General features: G+C 31.5%; 1 protein-coding gene across 14 annotated transcripts in view; it reads right to left on the minus strand.

Moving 5' to 3' along the window:
- The window catches only part of ASPP (Ankyrin-repeat, SH3-domain, and Proline-rich-region containing Protein), a 431,995-nt gene that overhangs the window by 328,137 nt on the left and 79,377 nt on the right, over positions 1-24,481 (minus strand). For 7 of the 14 annotated variants that reach the window (XM_088272413.1, XM_088272412.1, XM_088272416.1 and 4 more), the window contains exon 4: positions 20,635-20,724. In XM_088272413.1, coding sequence (XP_088128539.1) covers positions 20,635-20,724 — 90 coding nt within the window. Of the gene's footprint in view, positions 1-5,151; positions 5,822-20,634; positions 20,725-24,481 lie in introns of those variants that run through there. The other 7 variants (XM_088272424.1, XM_088272423.1, XM_088272421.1 and 4 more) reach the window with 4 other exon arrangements.

Genomic DNA, 24,481 nt, shown 5'->3' on the forward strand with positions numbered 1-24,481 from the left:
TGTGACCAAATACTTTTTTATAAATCTGGTTTGTCTGCAATTGGAAGTTATTTTTTGAATTTTTTTTCGACATCTCAGCATAGATGAAGAAGAATATGAATGTCTGGGCATTTACGGGGTTACCGATCGTCATAGGGTGGCTTAAGTGATCACTTTACACACGTGCAACAGTTACCAATTCTACCCATGATTGACAAGCACACTACTCAATTTTTTGGAACCCATACATTCACTTCACGTGTGAGTTCGCGGGAGTATCTGTGGTTGATTTGAGAACCTTTTATAATGTATATAAAGTGATCACTTTCACCGATACTTTCTGCCTACCCCTGCTTAGAAACGGCGTGATGGTAGTAGTAATAGTTCATTCAAACCCTTTTCCGCTCCCCAATGGTGCATAGGGCACTGCATCATATAAACGCAGTGTTGACTTGATCGTTAACACATGAAGGAAAGGTGATCAGCCCTCCGCTTCCGGTACCATTCCAAGGTAAAATTGAATAAATATAAGATTTAAAAAAATCACCTATATTTATTTGACCCCCCTAGGAATCTAGCCCGGGACCTCCAGTACGGTATCCAAGCTTGCTGACCATTACACTACGGAGGCGGACATAATAGTAAGAGTAGATAAAGTGATCACTTAACCAGCCTATGACAGCCCTGCAAATATTCAGACCTCCATATTCTCCTTTACATATGTTGTGATGTCAAAATGTTTTATTATTATTATTTAATCGGTAAAAGTATTTCCTTCACACGATTTCAGTATGGCCACAGAAAGATAAGCAATTTAGATGTTGGAGTGCAGAATCACGTGGGTCGAAGGAGATGTCACCGTGTGGAAAGTTTCTCACGAGCAAAGGTGGGCAAGCCGTACCTATAACTCGGTATAATGGAGGCGAGCCGACCGGCTTGTTACTACGTTCGAGCACGTTACATGTTCGTATTGTGTCCGTATCGAGAATGAATAAATAGCACTTCATCACTGTCGACGAACAATTAATTTCATAATTATTCGGTCACACTCTATTGTTGTGTAACGATTATGAATAAGGTGATATAAAGATCAATATTTATTTTAAAACATATTACGAAAACTTGACACATACAAAAATAATGTAGAAGAAGGTTTTTATATCGCTCACGCCTTTCAAGAACGTCATAAATAAAAAAAAAGATTTTTCGGGAGAATGTTTTTTAAGTTTAAAAATAAAATACGATGTATTAAAAATAAATATCAAGCAACATACTGAAAATTTTACTGTGCAACAGATCTTTTTAAGTATAACCTGAAGGTTTTTTCTCCATTTGAAAAATATTGTTTATTTTTTATTTTTTTTTTTATTTTAAGTTTTATTATATGTTTATTTAAAAAAATTATTAAACAATACCTTTTCTTCAAAATGCAAAAACAACACTTTCTGTCCTGTAGCGGGTAAATATTAAGTCAAAATATGCCTCTTTTGCTGGATAAAGTACATTTTCTGGGCAATCCGAAAACATGCACAACTGCGAGACGTCAAAAAAAACATTAAATAGATCGGACTTGGGTCTGCGGTTACTTGTAATTAGTATACGACCCTAATTATTTTACTAATTAGGGTCGGGGTTAGTGAAAAAAATCGCCAAAAAGCAATGTATTAAGAATCCCTTGAATAATTCGGTGTCAGCTCGCTAATTCGAAACGCGTTATAATCCGAACGATTTCACGGCTCACACTTCCAAGAATTTGAGTAGTGTGGTTGTCAATATTGGGTAGAATTGGTGGATGTTACACGTGTGTAAAGTGATCACTTAATCCAGCCTATGACGGTCGTCAGCCCCGTATATGCCCAGACTTCCATATTCTTCTTCATCTTTGATGAGATGTCAAAAAATAATATGTAAATTAAATTATTTTCTCAAACCAATATTTTACTTGCGTATTTTATTACGCGTAACCAAATACGAAAGTGACGCAAATATGTTACAAAACGGTATTAAATGTTAAGGGTCAATGTAATGTTGCAATTAACCTTCCAATTATAAAAGGAAATATTCATATAAGGCTTCATTGAATTTAATATCCAGACTAACGATAAAGCAATTATTTCCCGCATAGTAATTAGGGAATTCGGCGCCTCGAGTACATTGGATGAATTCAAAGAGCGGTACATGTGGAGTCTTGAGAATGCTCTGCTATCAGATAAACTAAACAAGGTGGAATACAAACTTGATAAGCGAGATGTTTATTAATTTATTATAGATACAGCCATACTTGGGTACAGCTAGTCGACACCAATATCGTAACCGGTAGGTACCCTTCATACAATATCTAATTGTAAGACTGTACTATAACATTTTTAAATACATACACGATGTAACAAGACCAATGAAATAAAAGTAAACCTCGTTTTGCGCCAGTTCGATTAACGCCAATTCATAATTACGCCGGTTCGTGCCGGAGAATTAGAAGAAGTTGATAATTTTTTTTATTTATTTATTATTTTTAATACATGTTTTATTTTTTGATGAGTCCTGGTTCCAACCTTAATGTATGGAAGTGTAGCATGGAGTTGGCAAAAAAAATATGAAAGTAAACTGAATGCTTTTGAAATGAAATCTCTCAGAAGAATGTGCGGCAAAACGATGCATGATAGATTTTCGAATAGTGAAATAAGGAAGGAATGCAAAACTGAGACAAGAATTATCGATAAAATTAAGAAAGATGTGTTGAGATGGTTTGGATATGTGGAACGAATGAGAGAGGAAAAACGGTAAAACAAATTTATGAGGCGAATGTAGTTGAAAAAAGGAGCAGAGGAAGACCGAGGAAAACTTGTTGATCAAGTATGTCAAATACTTGTGAAATTGGTCAGGTAAGGAGTCGGAATAAACAGCGGGTATGTAAGAATAGATACATGAATGTGGAAGAGGTGAATAATGTTTGCAAAGACGGAGTAGTATTGTGTCCTAATCTCTCTCTGCCTATCCCTACAGTTATAAGCATGTTGGTTAGTTTTAGTAGCATTTTTCAAACATATTTTTGTTTCACATATAGGTACTTAATAATTTACTATCAATCAACAAAAATATCAAAAATTATACACGAATGTTTTTTGAATCACGTTTTAGAGAGATTTCTATGGGCAATGTCTTGCGAGAATAATTTCTTGATAAAATATACTAGTATTTCGGTTATCTTTGTTCCAATACACGATTTCTGCCAAACACTGATAAAATTTCATTTCAAAACACACGAAGAAAAAACGTTTTTTTTGTAATTACGTGATATTACAAGATACCACTAAAAACTAGATTTCATAGATAAATTTACCTTCTTTAATACACGATTTTACGTGTCTTGCCTACTTATTTTTAACAGAGATAAACTTCATGTAAATTCATCTATTATAAATAGAAAATTAGTAATCAAAAGATAACTTACCTGATAAGATTGAGTAAGAATTTCAAATGATAAATGATTTATTTTGTGATAATTTCTATGGTTATTTTAAATATTTATTATTCGTTAAATACATAATTATAAATTACAATTTACAATGATTCATCCCTTTTGATTTATGTAAAAAAAAAGAAATAATAATTTAATTTTATATTATTTATTAACTTTGTGGAATGACATACAAACATGGTACTTTATAGGTGCATAAGTAAATCATCCAAGATTATTATTATTTGGAAATTGTATGAAAAAAATATAATAATATAATTTTTTTCATGTAAACATAGTCTGGAGTAAATCGGCTTTAGTATATACTTACATATATTTTAATTATACAAAATCTGAATGAAATGTATTTTTATATATTTTATGTATCCATAATCTGAAGTAAATTCTTTTTTACATATTTCAATTAGGTATACATTATTTAAAGTTAATAAATTTTTATATCTTTCACTTATACATAATCAGACGAGCATCGATTTTTATATACATATTTCACATTTACGCAATCTGAAGATAATCGATTTTCATATATGTATTTCAAATGTGTATACATAATCTGAAGCAAATCAATTGTTATATACTTTAATTATACATAATCTGAAGTAAATCTATTTTAAATACATATTCAAGTATACATCATTTAAAGTAATTTTTATATACTTCGATTATACATAATCTGAAGTAATTATATATATTCAATTTTACGTTATCTTAAGTAAATCGATTTTTATGTATAAAATTCATTTAGAGTACTTATTGAGATATAAATATTTTTAACTTGCCATTGTCTAAAATTTGGACAAGATGTGAAATGTCAAAATATTTATATTTTTATATTTTTTAGTAGGTAATTTATTTGATAGTTCTCAAACCTTGCGTTCAAATCCTGAGAACTTTTAATAATGAGAATAATGGTGAACGTGATTTAATGTCATAAATGATAATTTAATCCAGCCAATGCCAAGTCCTGCGAATTCTCAGACTTATTTTGTCTTAGTTAAAAATACACGAATTGTATCGTTATGCTTTAATTATTATTTCATTTTTAATTTTCAGGCTTATACTGAAACCATATACTTAAGCACTTTTTGGCGATTATTTCATTTTTGGACTAACTTTTACATATTATAAATAATATTTTACATATTATAATATATTTTACATATTATATATTAAACTTCTTACCTAGAAAAAAAAATCCTTAAACCACCCTCATTAATTCCTTTCCTTTCCTTCTCCTTCCTGCAAAATCTATTTTTTTACACCATACCATTTTTTTAAATCTCTGAATGTTTTTTTACAGTTATTACATAAATATGGAATTGTTTAATTGGCTTTATTTTTTTTATGTAACTTCTTTTTGTTAATGTAATGTAATGTTTATTATTTTTAATGTAACTATTGTTAACTATATACATTTTTTATATGTAAAGCTGTACAATTCCCGAACAAATAAAATAAAATAAAAATAAAATATTTCGACAAATAAATAAGTAAATATTCTATATAAACGCCTTACTTTAAAGACTCGAGGCAAAAGTCAAACATGTTTACAAGATGGAATTCATCTAAAAAACCGTATTGCTGATGAGGCCAGATTCGCGTGGCAGAATAGAAGATGCCAGTGTGATACGAGACAACCAAAGAGGAAATGAATGTCCGAATTGAATGATATTAAAATAATAATATTAAGTTACCGTATGCAGGAATTCTGGCTGTTGGTCCAAAAGTTAACACTAGGCTTTAAATCACTTTTTTATGGATCGTGGGCGGACAACGATCTTTTAACATTCACAACACAACACAGGCACAAAACTCACTAGCAAAAAAACACTTAAAAAATAAATAAATAAACAAAAAAACACTTCAATTTTAAACAACACACAGAAGAACAGAAAAAAATAACATGTTATTTTGCTGATATTTTTTTGGGTGAATATGTTGAACGCTTATATTTTTTGATTCAGGATGGATGAGTATTCACTTTTTACGATATCGATTTGGAAATCGGGACACGAATATTTCGAACGGTCAATTTCCCTCGCAAATAGGGCACACATTTAAAGTTCGGACACATAAACACCGATTGTGACCAGTTTCGCGAGCCGCTGGAATGTAGGAACGATACCAACTTTATGACGCGAATGGCCCGGGATTTTTTGAATCTCACAAACTGCGAACATCGCTTTTCGGTACTGATTTTCGATATTTCGCATCCGTGCACCGCTTAGATAAAACTTTTACATCGGAATGTCGCCCCGCCGTTGGGTTTTTCGAAAAAATAGGAACACGGAGCTGCCTTCAAGTCAAAGGCTCGGCTAAAGACCGTTGATCGAACTGTCGGTATTGTAGATCTCTGCCGACTGCTCGCAGACGCGCCGAGTCGAGTCGCCGTCTCGCTTCCCCCGCTTACACGCACGCCCGCCAGACAGAGACGGCTGTATTCGCGACTGTTGTTATTTCTTTGAATGGGAACGAGTTACCTGTGTGTATTGCACAGGTGAGACGGTGTAGGTGATACTAGCCTACAGCGTTCTCTTTCTGACACCGGACAACTGCTTGCGCGCGAAAGAGACGGGAATCCTTTCGCTGTCAGATACTTACGTTACAGGTGCGATAAAATGATTTCACTATGTCCTACGTTATTGTTTTGTCTCTTTTATTGTACGTACTAAATACGATCGTATGACGGAAACAAAAGATATTACACTGTCTTTATTGATTCGCGATTGAGAAACCAGTGATCAGTATACGTACACAAGTCATGCTTTTGTGTGCGATTGTTGAATTGATAGTATGAGTAGTGCAGCAGGTACAGGTCGGTATTTTATCACTAAACTAAGCTTCTTACTTCTCGCAGTATCATCCAAATATTTGCAGAGATAGCACAGATCTGTTGTAAGATTTATTCATTACTCTTTTTCACCTAACAAAATATTCTAGTAAAAAAATATATATATCCTTATCATCCAATACATTTTGTGAGTCAAGATATTTTTTTTCCTTATCACGTAATGACGTCACGTTCTTTCGTCACAAATGATGTGAACAATCAATGTTTTTTTTACATTGTTATTAAAAACACAACATTGAAATTTTTTACGCAAACGAAGAGAACGGTTATACGAACTTATATGTGTATTTAGTACATATATACATCAATATTAATAACATAAATAAAAAATTAAATAAAATTTCTAGGATAAGTAAAATTCAATTTAAAAAATTGCGACTAAATATTTTAACTGTGTGATTTTCCATTTTAAACAAATGTTATGTAATCATTATAATTGTATATCTTAAAATTTATTACCAATTAGGTTGATAAAGACAGGTCAATAATAAAATGGCCTGGATAATTACAAGGCTTTCTGTCATAGGCTGGTTTAAGTGATTTCATTCACCATTCTGCCCATCAAAAAAAATAAATTATTAAAATAACTGTACAGCATTGTTAAGTATTATGTAGCGTCTTTAAGGTATTATTTTTATTATTTTGTAGTTAAATGTAACTTTTTTTTTAAATCATTTTAGTTGTAAAATGGAAAATCACAAAGTAAATAACAATAAATCCTCAAATATAAATAACATTTTTTATTTATTTACACACATATTTCGTTAAACATAATAATTACATACAATAATTATGTGCGCCTCCGTGGTGAACATAATGGTCAGCACGCTCGTCTACCGTACTGGAGGTCTCGGGTTCGATTCCCAGTAGGAGGGGGGTCAAATAAATATTAGTGATTTTTTCACTCTAATATTTATTCAGTATTATTACTTTGAACTGGTATCTGAAGCGGAGGGCTGATCATCTTTCCTTCATGTGTTAACGATTAAGATAACACTATGTTTATATAATGCAGTGCCCTATGCACCATCGGGGTGCTGATAAGGGTTTTTTTTTAATCATGTGTCTTCACCAAGTTTTCCCGTGCCAAGGACACATTTTACAATATGTACTTATTTATAAAATAATTGGTCCGTTATATCGCGGTTTTACTGTAATACAAGTATGTAGGTAGGGTTTTATGTTTGGACAGTTTGCGTGAGAATGTAATTTACACGTGGATTTCTTATAATTAAAATATTTGCTTCCCCTTATCTAAGTATGTCATCATTGCGTTCTTATCTCGCATCTACATTTCTTTGTGCCACAGGCGTCTGCATATTATGGGAATTTTAATAGCTAAGGCGAAAGGTCTAGGGGTCATTATAGGCCATCCTCAGCACACATTCATACATACATAACTCGACACTTCCTCAGAATGCACTGGTGAGGAAAACATACTCTTAATTATATGTTTATTTTTGCTCGCCTAACTTCCTTCTAGGTCAGGGATAGCGAACATTTTTCGCAGGTGGGATTTATTTTTTTAATTTTTTAAATTTTTTATATTTTAATTAATTTTATAGGCATTTCGAATTTTTATTTATTTGTTTAAACTTGTCCGCCTCCTTAGTGTAATGGTCAGCACGCTCGGCTACCGTTCTGGAGGACCCGGGTTCGACTCAGGGGGGGGTAAAATAAATATAAGTGATTTTTTCACTATAATTTTTATTCAATATTACCCTGGACAGGTACCTGAGCGGGGGGCTAATCACCTTTCCTTCATGTGTTAACGATCAAGATAACACTGCGTTCATATGTTGCAGTGCCCTATGCACCATTGAGGTGCGGATAAGGATTTTATGATTATTATTATTATTATTGGAAAAAGACGCAAGCTGGATACATAAAACAAGGAAGGCACGCGTAATTGAATTTGCTTTAATCCAGAATAAATAAAATCAATAGCTAAGGTATTTGTTCCTGTCACAATTGCCTGAGGGAAGAAAATGGCAAACGTCTCCTGGAGGATTATCCACTGTCACAATACGGATAAACATGTTATATTACAAATTTATTTATTTATTTATTTCTTATTCAAACAGACAGTGGGAACATTGTTTATCAGACGTTATGAGATTTTCGCTGTAAAAACAATTTCGCTTGTATTGTTTCGGAAAGGTTCCCTCTCAAATTGTTTTTATTCCGTTTTGTATTTCCTAGTAACCGAACAAATTGAATAGAATGGGGGTTTTCCCTGTCAACCAATTTGGATAACCATTTTGGTATGGAGTCACTATTTTTATATGGCTGTTTTTTTTTTCTAGCCGTCGAATGTTCAAAAATCAGTTTTTTGATATCTCAACGTAGACGAAGAAAGAGAAGAAAGAAGCTTTTCATTGAGAAGAAACTCTTTCATTTGCATGTGAGGTCCGAATCCTGGATAAGTATTTGGACACACCGTTTATTATGTTATTCACCGTTCTATACATGATTGACAACCACACTACTACTGCTACTACTACTACATACTTTGGAAGTCATACGTACTCGTATATGATCAATGATCAATCTCATGACGTTCCATGATAAGAGTTCACAACAGCCATCTATGATTGGATTAACAAAGCTTTTTTGTATCAGAGACCCTTTTATTTATATACAAGATCCCAACTCGGATTATTTTACATAATGGAAAACACCTGAAAAAAAGATTTTAAATTTTTATACAGTTTAAACTTGACCTGTAATATTTTCACAACAATTGGGGTCTCTCCACTTAGAAATTATTTTACATTTTTAACATCTCAACATAGATAAAGAAGAATACGGGCAATAAATTAAATTTATTCGGCGAATTAAGTTAGAAATAGTAGCAGAGGAAGACCGAGAAAAACTTGACCTGATCAAGTATTTTGAATACTTGAAAGCGGTCAGACTTTTTATTTTCGGATGTTGTCTAAATAAATACATAAAATTCTGAATAGATCCTCGTGTCTGGAGATTATAGACGGAGAATGGTAATATAACTTACAATGTACCTGTTTAATTACCTAATGGTCTAAGTTCTCCGCTAATGGATTTATTAATCGGAACCAACCGGATGTATTGGGGCACTTCCTGTGCTCGAAGGAACACGATCTTCTGCATACTTCCAGACGAGTGGAACATCCATGTCTGCTTATCAATTTACAATATAGGAACATCCTATTCATATAATTTTACGGGGATATTGACAAGGGTCTAATTTTGGAGATATGCAACATAAGTACCTATTAAGTTTCAAGTATGTTATTAATTCATTTATTTATTTATTATTAAAAAAAAATCTTTTTAATAAATCTAATGAACTTAACGTCACGCCGCTTTCCTTCCCCAAAAGGGTAAGCAGAGAGAACAGGATTCCATACCACTCAATCTTTGCAAACATTCTTCGCCTTTTTCACATTAATGCATCTCCTTGTACTCTCTCTCACCCGCCGATTATTTCGACACCTGACCGTTTTCAAGTATTTGAAATACTTGATTATGCCAAGTTTTAATCAGTCTTCTACTGCCTATATATTACCAACCACGTTTGCCTCACAAATTTGTTTTATTATCCGATTTTCATTAATTCAATTCATATGTATAAAAAATCTCAACACACCTTTCTTAATTTTAATAATAATGTTTAACTCAGCCTTGAATTCTTTCCTTTTATCACTGTTCAAAACATCATCATGCAACGTTTTGCCGCACACTCGTTTGAGAGAACGCATTTCGACCGCATTCAATAAATTTTTATCCTTCTTTTGCCAACTTCATGCTTCACTTCTATCCACTAAAATATTGAAACAGGGAAAAAATACAAACCAAAAATTCAATTAAAAAAATATTTCGTTGAATAAAATGACGTTATTGAAATTGTAATTTTTTAAATGAAGATTGTACAAATAATTACAATTTTGAAAACAGCGGTTTATGACGTCAGATATTCGATTGTTTGCGACCAATTGTTTCCACGTGACCCATTGGTATATTTATTTTCACGTGACCCATGGGTCACGTGCGTACATTGGGGTTAGACGCTAATGCGTAAAACCCTTTAGACGTCATTAGTACCCGGGATAAGATGACGCAACACGTCTTACGACTCTAGGACTTTATCACAAACGTGATAGAGGGGAAAAATAATACAAAAGAGGAAGAAAAGAGCATATTCTAAGCTCTAAGAGAGACTTTTAAGAGAGGATACCGGAAAAAAGTTGACTTAAATCTCACTACTCTCCGTTTTTTTGTATGACTTTATAAACATTTGAAGGTTTTTACCTTTTTGTCTTAGTTAAGGTTAATAGTTCATATGTAATGAGTGTCTGCCTCCATAGTGTAATGGTCAGCACGCTCGGCTACCGTTCTGGAGGTCCCGGGTTCGATTCCCAGGGGGGTCGAATAAATATAAGTGATTTTTTCACTGTAATATTTATTGAATATTACCCTGGACTGGTACCTAAAGCGGAGGGCTGATCACCTTTCTTTCGTGTGTAAACGATCAAGATAACACTGTGTTCACATAAAGCAGTGCCCTATGCACCATTGGGGTGCGGATAAGGGTTTTATTATTTTTATTAAGGTTAATAGTTCATATATAATGTCAAATGCAAGGTAACTCAACATAACGTAGCGCATTCATAACATCATTCTAAGTAGGTACAAAGTTTTCAAAAATCGACTAATTATTATGAAAATCATGGTCATTAAACTGCTACGTAAATACAAGTACATAGGTACCAAGTAAAAAATAAGCCCCACTAAGTATTTTTAAAATCTCTCTCTTAATCTATGTATGATTCCTCGTCCTAGAGAGATGAACAACATATAATATATAACAACAAAAAAGAGATATATACCCATAAGGTACTCATATGAAGAAGAGAACATGATGATTAGTACGTCGTATCCCTGAAAACATAATCTGGTTCGGATACTAATACGGGCGCTTGTTTTATGCGACAATATAATCGCCCTCCAGAGTCCAACGGTATAATTTGGCGCCCCGAGGGAATTTTTAGACACATTAGTTTATTACCCATGAAATATTACCATGTCCGCCTCCGTAGTGTAATGGTCAGCACGCTCAGCTACCGTTCTGGAGGTCCCGGGTTCGATTCCCAAGGGGGGTAAAATAAATATGAGTGATTTTTTCACTGTAATATTTATTCAATATTACCATGGACTGGTACCTGAAGCGGAGGGCTGATCACCTTTCCTTCATGTGTAAACGATCAAGATAACACTGCGTTTATATGACACAGTGCCCTATGCACCATTGGGGTGCGGATAAGGGTTTTATTATTATTATTAAATAAATAATCGAATTTCACCAGTTTCATCCGATCAGGATTATATTTAAAAGAAAAGTTGTAACCCCATTTTGTATGCTTAAAAGCATCGCTTTAGTATCGTTTTACACACTTAAGGAGAATTTTTTACTTTGACGCTTCTTAAGCGTTTCGTTTGAGCGTGGGCTTAAAAGTTTTAATTGCTCACAGTAATACCACTTTATTATTGCCATTTGTGATTACTTTAGGCCATCCCCGAAGCCGGCCCCTTTAATCAGGGCAAGTTTTAATTACTGAAAAGTTTTTTTCAATTATCTCGACTGAGGTGTGCTACAAGATGGAATTTTATTTTCGGTGAAAAAAGACTAGTGACGTAATTGATTCAGTCAATGGTTTAACATCTGTAATAATAAAAACTTAACTAACTAACCGTCAAGCCGCTTCCCAGCAGGGTAGGTAGAGAGAATAGAACGCCACGCTTATCAGTCTTGGCGAAGAATCTTCGTATCTCATACATAACTGAATATGATATAATATTTATCACCATCAGTAATAAAACCGGATTTATTTATGTAGATATTAAATAAATAAATAAGGTGTACAATATATATGTGTCGCCTACTTTCTAAATCCGCCAGATCCAATTTTATAAGATTTTAAAATATATACTTTATCGGAATGCCAATTGTGGGTTTTATTGTTTAATATATTTATATAATTGAAAACCCTGCTAAAAATACTTAAAAACAGCGTTGTATTTCAAATTCCCCTATATTCATGAAACGTGCCTTCTGACCCATATCGGCCAATCAGAGAGCGGGGATAGGTCAAAAATTAAGATGACGTCATTATCGGTTTGCTTGTGTTTTTTTTTCAACTGAAAAAAAAATCCGGAAAATGGGAAAATTCTCTCTTTAATTATATTTTATCTTAAAATAGATGGACAAATCTTTAAAACATAAATGTTACACGGAGAATTTTGCATTTTTGTAAAATCGACTCACATGGATCTGGCAGATTTCAAAAGTAGGTGACACATACATTAGTTGCCTGAGAAAATTCTCCTTGTCTTACAAACAAGGATTTCTTGCATATTCAGTTGGTAAACACCACTATTTCTTAAAATCTATTGTGATACGTGTTTTAATGCATTTTGTATCATTTTTAAACACCGTATACGGTGTATTTATGGTATTTACTAAGTAAAACATTTATTGAAAAAAAAATACTTACTATAAAAATTACTCTTTTAAAAGTTGTGCAGGCAAAACAAACATCGAACACCCGTAAACCATTCAATAACAGGAAATGGACGTTAATTTGATTGAAGCTAATATGAACGATGGGTTACTCCTGAGATTAGACCAATCTGGTTCAATCCTCGTCCTGTTTATCCCGAGTAATCGGCAAACAAACTCCCCACATGTTTGCACAATTCCTCGTTTTTCGGGAGAAATCGCCTCGATAATGGAAAAGAGAAAATCGTTAATCTGGACTTAAACAAATAACAAAATCGAACTCAAATTACTAACATACACTCGCACCAAAGCTTTCCCCTACTCAAACATTATAATGAACTGCGAGAACAAATCAATTTTAGCCCGTGTTTTTTTTAGCCATTTTAATCCATTGGAATCAGGAAAGACGTACATATAAAAAAGGACTGTTGTTTTTTACCATTTTTGAGTTTGTTAATGTAAACACGACTAGTTTTGAGAACTGTTGACGTTCTTGTCAACAGGTGAAAATACGAAATTGTTTTTAATTTTTATATTGAAATCATCATATTATTCCACAAATGTCAAATAAAAAAATAATAGAACAGACTTAAGCTACAAAGCGTCTGTCTACCTATACTACTACCATCATGCCTTATTATAGCAGGGGTAGGCAGAGAGGATAGAATGGCACATATTAAATTCTAACCTTTCGACGAGAACATACGTAGTTCATGCAAAAGTGGTCTTATGCAAGTGTTTTATTTTATATTTAGTATATTTGATATTAAAATACTGTATATATTAGTTACAATACTACATGCTTAAAAATTATCACAATTATTTTTATCACATAGATTGTATTCTTTTTCGGTGTAGTGTATATATATATATATATATATATATATATATATATATATATATATATATATATATATATATATATATATATATATATATATATATATATATATATATATATATATATATATATATATATATATATATATATATATATATATGTATATATATATATATATATATATATATATATATATATATATATATATATATATATATATATATATATATATATATATATATATATATATATATATAAATATATATATATATAAATATATATATATATATATATATATATATATATATATATATATATATATATATATATATATATATATATATATATATATATATATATATATATATATATATATATATATATATATATATATATATATATATATATATATATATATATATATATATATATATATATATATATATATTTATATATATATATAAATATATATATATATATATATTTATATACATATATATATATATATATATATATATATATATATATATATATATATATATATATATATATATATATATATATATATATATATATATATATATATATATATATATATTTATATATATATATATATATATATATATATATATATATATATATATAAATATATATATATGTATATATATATATATATATATATATATATATATATATATATATATATATATATATATATATTTACATATATACTTGTGTATGTATGTACATGAGTATGTAATAATATATAAATTGTATAAACCTTTAAAGACTTGATTTTCCACGAAAATTGTTCGATAAATAAATGACGTTTACAGGACTTTCATCACATCAGTTATACAATTCTACATTTGTATCTTCAATTTGAAAAAGGGTACTGGAAGAGGAGATACCGGAAGAAGGACAAGGAAGTGATCAATGCTCAATTCAAAGAGAATAGCCAAACCAAAGGACACACTATGATATTAATGTCAACTGATATTGTTGATGGATCTCAGCGCGGTACTTATAATTCAATAATATATTATTACATATCACTCAATCCTTTCAAGAACATAATAAATCGAAAAACTTGATTTTTCAGAAGAACGTTTTTAAAGTTTAAAAATAACAAAATGTATTAAAAATAAATATCAAGCCACTTATAAAACATTTACTGTGCAAGAGATATTTTTAGGCAAAATCTGAAGGTTTTTTCTCCATGTGAAAAATATGTAGTAGGTATAAAAAAATAATTTAACGATACTGCGATAAATATTTAGTATATTTAAAAAATAAATAAACAATACATTTTCTTCAAAATGCAAAAAAAAACACTTTCTGCCCTGTAGCGGGTAAATATTAAGTTAAACATATGCCGCGTTTGCTAGAATATAGTACATTTTCTGTGCATTCCGAAAACATGCACAACTGAAAATTGACGATTTTTGATTTATGACGTTCTTGAAAAGAGTGAGCGACATATGATTATATATTTTAATGTGTTTCTCGAGTACATCTGGTTAATTCTCGTTCGTGAAAAGAGCCTCCAGAGACTGATCTATTAACCCAGTGTGGTAAAGTGATATTTCTATACTCGATTCATCAAATATACGCAGTTATACTTTAGGAAAATAACTCTCAATTGATATTTTATTAAAATTAAACACTTGAATATACTACATCAATAAGTTTTATTTATACAATATATACGACTTATTTCGAAAACTTACAGATGTTTTCATCTTCTGGTACAAATTAAAACTAACGAAAATAATATATATTTAGGGGTATATATATATATATATATATATATATATATATATATATATATATATATATATATATAGGTTGATAAATATAGGGAAGGGAGGGGGGAGGGTTAAGGAACAAGATTTTTTGGTAAAAGGAAACATTGATAATAATGGTGACGTATTTTGAAACAGTATATTATTAATTAACGTTTTATCTGAATTAAAATTTTTATGTTTATCTAAATTTTCAAAATTATTCATGACTGACCTTTATTTGAAACATAGTGTAATAATTTAAGTGTATAAGAGTCTAATGAGTGGTTAATTTCCATTTCTCAATTGATAGTCAACGTCACGGATACTTTAGATATGTGTATCACGAAAATAAGGTGTTAGCAAAGTCCTCAATAGGACGATATCTTACAAAACGTATACAGATATATCCAGTTTTTAAATTATTTAAGGATGCGCCGCTTACTTGGCCCATGAGTGGAGGAAAAAAAACCTTAAATGTACCAAGAACTAAACTGAGGCGCATAAACAATAAACGATGTAGCTTACACAACTTTACTGCACTATAAAATTATTATTATGTTATTTTGACCAAAAGCGGCATGTGTTCGAATTTGTGTTTCTATGTGTTGGATCCTGTAATTCTATGAACGTTACTGTAAAGTGTGTTAATTGTGATTTTTGGGCTTTGCTGGGAGGTGTTTTCTTGTGTTATGTGAGAATAATTCTTTAATGCATATGAAAGGATTGTTTTTTCAGATTGATTTTGTTATTTCAGACTTTAGGTGAGGAGTTTCTTTGAGTGGAACATCCAATTGCAAGTTTGCCGTGGATGGAGTTTAAGCTACCTTTAGACTTATGCGGCCTCCACATGTAAAGCGCCTGTTTATAATTCAAGGGCTGTACACCGGATACCCTTTCCTCTGACAAAAAGGATACGGGTGAGTTTAGAGCCGACGCACCTTCACAGGGAAAATGGAATCTCTTAAGTGGGGCAAAAATATATACAAAGGGACGGTTGCTGAAAAGAAAATTTGCATTTGTTACGAAATGGAAGGAAGCATCATCAATTTCATCCACTTACTGCGAAATAGTTTCGGGAAGGGATAATTTATTCGAGCGCTATCAAAGTACCAACGAATTTTAGGAAATACAGGTTACCGACATTGGTGAAAGCGAGGTATAGAACGATAGTACCCGTGCCTGCCTGTGATTCATTTTCCCCCTTACCTCCTTTCACAAAAGCCACCCTTAAGGCAACCGCCTTTCAGTTTAAATGTATAAAAGCAATCTAATTGTCATCAAACACTTTTTAATCAACTTAATTACTTTACAACATTTTGAGTGTGTCCAAATACATGTTCATAAAATCTGGATTGTCTCCAATTACAGGAGTTATTTTCATATTATTTTTTGACGTCTCATCAAAGATGAAGAAGAATATGGAAGTTGTATTGTTGTATAAAATGTAAAATGTGAAATCAGTTATTGGCCTCATTATCGGCTTCTTATATTGTATATTTATATTATCTTTGTTAATGGCTGTTGATTTCCAATAAATAAATAAATTAAAGTCTGGGCATTTACGGGGCTGACGACCGTCATAGGCTGGTTTGAGTGATCGCTTTACACACGTGTAACATTCACGTGTGAATGGATGAGAAATTGAATTGATGAGATGTCGAATGAGCGAAACCTAAACCGGCAGCCCACAATGGAGTCCTAGTACAAACTCTTATGTATGGTAGTGAAGCATGAAATTTGCAAAAGAAAGGTGAATATAGAGTGAATGCAGTCAAAATTTGATTTCTCAGACGAATGTGCGGCAAAACGATGTATGACAGAAGTCCGAGTCGATATAAGAAAAGAATGCAAGGCTGAGATAAGCATTATCGATACAATTAAGAATGGTGAGTTGAGACTGTACTGTGTGTACTTCCACATTCGTCTGCATCTGTGCTGAAAAATCACTATTTCAATGACTTTATGCATAAAACTTTTTAAAACTTTTTTGTAAAATTATTTGATTTCATATCAAAGCTGAATTTTAACATCAACTGGTTTAGAAACGAACAGCTCCCTCCTCAAGATTAATTAATAGAAAAACACTTCGTACAATAAAATCATCTCAAAGTTTGGCGGTTATGAGAGTTTGGGTCGGAACTTCAGGTGCCTATTTTTGACGTAATTAGTTATAATAAGGATCTACCTTGTTGTAACTTATTACGTCAACAAAATAGGCACTTAAGTAATTATATTAAATGGAAAATCACAAAGTTAGCGCTTCAAGTTTTAATAAAAATAATTTCAAGCCCGCTTGATGTTTTGGAACTTTTATGAACTTAGGATAAGAATTGTAACAAAAAAGTGATTTTTTACTCTAATATTTATTTAATATTACTCTGACCTGGTACCTAAGACTGAGGACTGATCACATTTCTTTCATGTGTTAACGATCAAGATAACACAGCGTTATATGATGCAGTTCCCTTTGCACCATAAGTTGTAGATAAGGGTTTGAAGAAGACATTTTTTTTATATGTTTGTACATAAATTTTTTTTTCCGTAAATAGAAAATTGGCGTTTCCCTTTCTGTTATTAGAGATAGTGGCCATTAGATCAGGAAGTTGGATATCAGAGACCGGAAACTGCCATCGGAATCAGAATTAAAGTCAATTGGTTAGCTATCACATGCTCAAAGGATATATTAAACCTCCAATCTGTATGCAAAACTAACTCTAGCACGTGCTTCTTCCTTCAAACAACTATGTACAGTAACACGTACATACGTAGTACAGTATAGAGTCTGTAACCGAGAGTTTCCAATAACATTACCAACTAATCCGCGTCAACAACTCCGTTTGTATTTTCCAACATCGCTTTATGAGGCTGATAGTGATAATGTATGTGATAGTTACAAGCATTTACATACTCATATTTGTACATATAATGTTTAATAAGCAATCTTTTTTTTAAATATTTATTTTTTAACTATTTACATACATATAAATCGTAATCGTACAGGAGAAAGTGACCAACTAACAAAACGTTAAATGTTCAGGAGGGCCATTTAATCACTTGCTTGGCAAAAAAATAAACATCAATGCAGTTAGTCATTTTTAACAACTCAATATATAATATTATACTTCTAAGCTTCATCCTTAATCCTTTGGGATTTTTAGGGCAACATTGAGCTAGTAAGATATCAAATAGTCATAATCACATTTTTGTAAAAAATGCACTTGGTCACTTTTTCCTGTATGACTACTACATTAACTGTATACAATTATTGAAAAAATCACAAATATAATTAAGTTTTTTTTAAGAGACCCACCAAGTCGCCTTATGTGTCTTGTTGGCGGAGTTCTTTTTACTTAGGTTTTTTCTTGTTTTTATCTATTTTAACCTATTAAACATACAAAAAAGAGAAAATAAATAAAAATAAAACTATTTTAAAATTTTCATAGAATTAACCCATTCCTTTATTTTGGATTTGTTCCATATTTTATTTTGACCTGTTACCTGCCTTTTTTTCGATTGTAAATAGTAACCCCCGTAGTGACATTTTATTCACAAATAAAAGCTTTTTGGAACCAAACATAGATGGTGCCAGCGAAATTATAAGCTACACAAAAATATTAGTCATGTTTTCAAGCGTTACGTTGGCTTAGTAAAGATTAAATTTATTATACATACGTTAAAAAAAAGGAATTGATGAACTGTAACACGTAGGTGCATTCAACAATTTATTTTGTATTTTGGAAACCATAATATTAAATTATAAAGTCGTTACGATGTATAAAGATTTTTTAATAAACAAAATATTACTTAAAATGAAAATATTAAATGATAAAGTCGTGAAGAAATTAAATGCTTTATTATTATTATTTATGCTAAGCTGGTAGCGTAAAAGCTTTTGTTAATTTTTTACCCATTTACCAGCTATAGGGAAGGTTGGAAGCTCTCACGCTATTTCACGGTTTATTTGAGGCTTTTCAGGGTCCTGAAAGGCTCTGTAATCAATCTCCAGTCGACCCCAACAGGTGGTTGAAAAGACGTGAATAAATGGACGTTCTCCCTTAAGAAAAAAATACTACGGAATTTTAATAAGACTAATGCTCACCTTTCTTCTTTATGTTTAACCGGATCATGTATTATTTCAAAGCTTTTTATTTATATTAATAAATTTGCTTTTTAAAATAAACCAGTATTAAACTGTAGCCTGGTATTTAAATTAACATTTTATTCAACCGAGGAAAACTTAGCATTTTTTAAATTTAATTGGAAGGAAAAACAACAGTTACAATATATGATAAATCAGAATACAAAAAAAAACCCAATTACAGTTCTTCACACTTATGCATAAGAAAAATTTATATATAAGAAGAGACATGAGACAAGGATGGGATAAAGAGAAAAGGAGATGATAGTGATAGGAAAAGAAGAAAAGGAAAGAACTGGGAATAGAATTACCCTTTTAGGTTTAAAAGATTTCGAACAATTCAGCTTTAAAGTTTGAAAGATTGGAGTAAAACATATAAAGGTGGGTACAACATTCATTGAATTTCCCACAACTTCGATAAATAAAGGAATTTTTAAAGCATGATCAAGTATTTCAAATACTTGAAAGTGGTCAGATCAGGAGTTGGAATAATCGGCGTGTGTGTATGAGAAGATGTATGAATTTGGAAGAGGCGAATATTGTTTGTAAAGAAAGATAAGTGTGGCATTCTATTTTCTCTGCTTGCCTGTTAGTTAGTTAGCTATCAGACACTGGATTTTTTCACCCTACCGATTAATATTACAGTAAAAGTGTCTCATCTTGAGATGAAACATCTATCGTTTTGTTATACGAAAGAAGATGAAAGTCTGAGAATCCCAGGGCTAAAGACCTGGCATTTGGCTGGCTTGCGTAGTCAGTTTATACACCTTTGTAACGGTTACTATTCTGCCTATAATAGAACCATTATTCCATATTATAAAAAAAAAATTAGATGTATTTAAGCAATGTAGTTGGATTCCTTTCGTACGTTAGTTGTCAGTGAATAGATTTGGAAGTATGGCTGACGGTGGCGCCTTCAGTTAATAAATTTGTGAAATATATATGTAAAATCCCAAATCATCTCATTTTAGAATATAAAATGATTTTCAGAATTTTGGTGTTCGATTTTAAACTAAACTCACCCGTATTGGCGTACCGCAGTATGAATTTGACCCCATTTTCCTGTGAAAGCAAAATATCCAGAGGTTTCTCGTCTTCGCGAAGCACTCGAGCTGAAACAAAGAATAAAAATACTACATTTTGACACCTCAAAAAAGGTGAAGAAGAATATGGAATTATATTATCCACTGACACTTCGTGATGGAATTGCATTTTTAATATATTATTAGATTAAAACCAATATTTTTAGCTTTTCCACTTTTTTTATTTGACCAGCGACCGGGTTTCATCGTTACCGACATCATCAGACTGGTGATGTCGGTAACGACGAAACCCGGTCGCTGGTCAAATAAAAAAAGTGGAAAAGCTAAAAATATTGGTTTTAATCTAATAATATATTAAGAATATGGAAGTCTGGGTATTTACGTGGCTTATGACCTATCATAGGCTGGTTAAGTAATGACACGAGTAACATTCATCATTCTACCCATGATTGACAAGTAAACAATTTTTTTTTGGAACTCCTACATATAGCATTAATCTCATGAAGCTGATGAGTTCATTAGGGCCATCTAGGTTGGATTGAAAAAGCTTTTACTAAGCAGAGACCCTTTTCAGATGTATGCGTGATCCGGACCCCGGATTATTTTGAATAGATTTGTAAACAAGTATTTGGACGCATTTAAATGTTATATTCTAATTAAAGTCCTTTATTGCATGTATTTTAGTACTCTTACATTTTGATTTAGAGGAAAATGCTCTAAGAAAAAACTTTGTCGTTATTAATAAGTTTTAATAAGATTTAAAAAATAAACACTTGTATTAGACAACTCCGTAGTGTAATGGTCAGCACGCTCGGCTACCATTCTGGAGGTCCCGGGTTCAATTCCCAGGGGGGAGGTCAAATAAATATAAATTAATTTTTCAATCTTATATTTATTCAATATTACCCTGGACTGGACCTGAGGCGGAGGGCTGATCACCTTTCCTTCATGTGTTAACGATCAAGATAACACTGCGTTTATATAATGCAGTGCCCTATGCATCATTATGGTGCGGATAAGGGTTTAAATATAATAAATTAGACGACTAATTGTCACTTATGTCATTCCACAAAGTTAATACTGAATCAATAAATAATATAATAGATTAAGATAAAGTGACAAAAATGTTTTTTAAGTAATTATCTCAACTGTTATCATATGTTTGTTTTTTTGTGGAAACACCATTTCATTTCTGTAAGGGTTGGCATCAAGTGGTCTTATCTAAGCAAGATGGAAGACGTGATAATTGATATATTGTGGTTTATATCTAATCCCAGGTGGATCAGATTGATAAATTACCCTAATATTGCAATCTAGTAAGGATTATTTATTGTACATCTTTAGTTTTTAGTATTGCCATTTCTAGATAGTTATTTGTTGCGTCATAATTCCATATTAAGGGGATATTCGCAAGCACAGAGTTTATTCTACGAGAGACCACCGGAGAGGACATATGTCGCTCACTCTTTTCAAGAACGTCATAAATCAAAAAACTTGATTTTTCAGGAGAACGTTTTTAAAGTTTAATAATATAATACAATTTATGAAAAATAAATATCAAGCCACTCATTGAACTTTTTACTGTGCAACAGATCTATTTAGGTAAAACCTGAAGGTTTTTTCTCAATTCGAAAATTATTTAGTATATTTTAAAAAATAATTAAATAATGCCTTTTCTTCAAAATGCAAAAACAACATTTTCTGCCCTGTAGCGGGTAAATATTAGGTTAAAAATATGCCTCTTTTGCTGGGATATAGTACATTTTCTGGGCATTCCAAAAACACGCACAACTCAAAATTGTCGATTTTTGATTTATGACGTTCTTGAAAGGAGTGAGCGATGTCTATTCACGCCCGATTTTTTTAAAGAAGGTATATTGGTATTTTTTTGTTTTTCAGAATATATAAAAAATATATTTGTGTATATTTTTTAACTCCTAACCTTTCAATAACTGTTCTTTTCTAAACCATAAATGTAATTATTTTAATTTATTTTTTCAATGCAAAAACGGTGTTTTAGGACAATACTCAATTACGTAAAACAGTACCTAGATTTCGATAATATTTTGTTACGACATATTGAATGCTGGACCTTAATTTAAAAATTTATGTATTAATTGTTAAAAAAAAACACGGATTTTTTTAGTCTTCTGACAATTTATACCTAGTTATGACATTTTCAAAAGAATGTCAATGTTTACAAAATTTTGAGTGTGTCCAAATACTTTTTCGCAAAATCTGGATTATCTTCTTGGAGATGATCCAGATTTAGTGGACAAGTATTTGCACACACTCAAAATATTGTAAATAAATTATCTGGTCAAATTAAAAGCTTAAATAATAAAAACAATATGATATTTCCTGGCGTTTCTCATGTGTGTGATTATAATCCAGGATTCGGACCTCACATACAAATATAAGAATTTCTGCTCAATAAAAAGCTTATTTTCATCTCACCAATAGATGTCTCTAGTGAAGTTCTAGTGATTCAAGAATAATGTTTCAAAAAATGTTTACTGAGTCTAAGCGGCTTGTTATTAAAAATAGGTATCAAATTATGGTAGAGTGGATTCGAACCTAGAAACTTTTGACTCAAGTGCCCGCGATGTTAATGTTCCAAAATTGGTTCATTTATAGAACTTCCAAGAATTTGAGTAGGTAGTGTGGTTGTCAATAATGGGTAGAATTGGTAAATGCTACATGTGTGTAAAGTGATCACTTAAACCAGCCTATGACGGTCGTCAGCCCCGTAAATGCCCAGACTTCCATATTCTTCTTCATCTTTGATGAGATGTCAAAAAATAATATGAATGTCAATGTCTTAATATAAAATTCTGATATATTTAAACTTCCTTATTTTAAAGGCATAAGTTTTTTCTCCACTTTATTAAATACTTTAAGGTGTTCAAAGAACTTCAAAATGTTACACGCGTAGAGAATTATTATTTAAGCTTAAGTTTCTCCACATTAATTAGAATATTAATAGAAGGTAGTGAAAAGGTACGAAACAGAGTAAAAGACGGAAGAACAAACATAAACAATGTGTGAATATTTCGTCGAGATCACACCTGGTACTAACCTGATACTAACTTTGTTTTCAACATTACATACGTATCGCTCACTGCTTTCAACAACGTCATATATCAAAAATCATCACTTTTCAGTTGAGCATGTTTTCGGAATGCCCAGAAAATGTACTATATCCCAGCAAAAGTTTCATATTTTAAACTTGATATTTAGCAGCTACAGGGCAGAGTGAAAACGTATTGTTTAATTATTTTTTTAAACAAACCATGGATTTTTCAAATGGGGAAAAAACCTTCAGGTTTCACATAAAAAGATTTGTTGCACAGTAGAAAGTTCAATAAGTGGCTTGATATTTATTTTTAATACATTTTATTATGTTCTCAAAATTCTCAATCTCCTGATAAATCAAGTTTTTTTTATGTTTGACGTTGTTGAAAGGAGTGAACGATGTAGTAGATACACACTCTCATGATACAAAATACAGGAAAAAATATTCAACACTAAAAAAACATTAAAAAATAAAGATTCTCGGCTCTTGACGCATGTTTGTGCTGCAACTCCTAGTGCATGTTGGTCTTCGGGTTGACCAAAAATCGCACGTGTTAAACATTTTGTGTAGTTTTAAGTGTGTAATAGTGCTATGGTAGTGAAGGGTAGTAATATTGGCATGCTGTGGTAGTGATTGTCCTGACAAAGAGACTTTTTTAAAAGTGGATTTAATGCGATGCCCTATGCACCATTATACTGTGGAAGAATAAATATATATTTTATAAAATAGGGAACGTATAACAAGGAAAAA

This window comes from Brachycentrus maculatus, unplaced genomic scaffold, assembly GCF_059751285.1.
Source record: "Brachycentrus maculatus isolate JH-2025_06_01 unplaced genomic scaffold, ASM5975128v1 h1tg000496l, whole genome shotgun sequence".
Taxonomy (NCBI): Eukaryota; Metazoa; Arthropoda; class Insecta; order Trichoptera; family Brachycentridae; genus Brachycentrus; species Brachycentrus maculatus.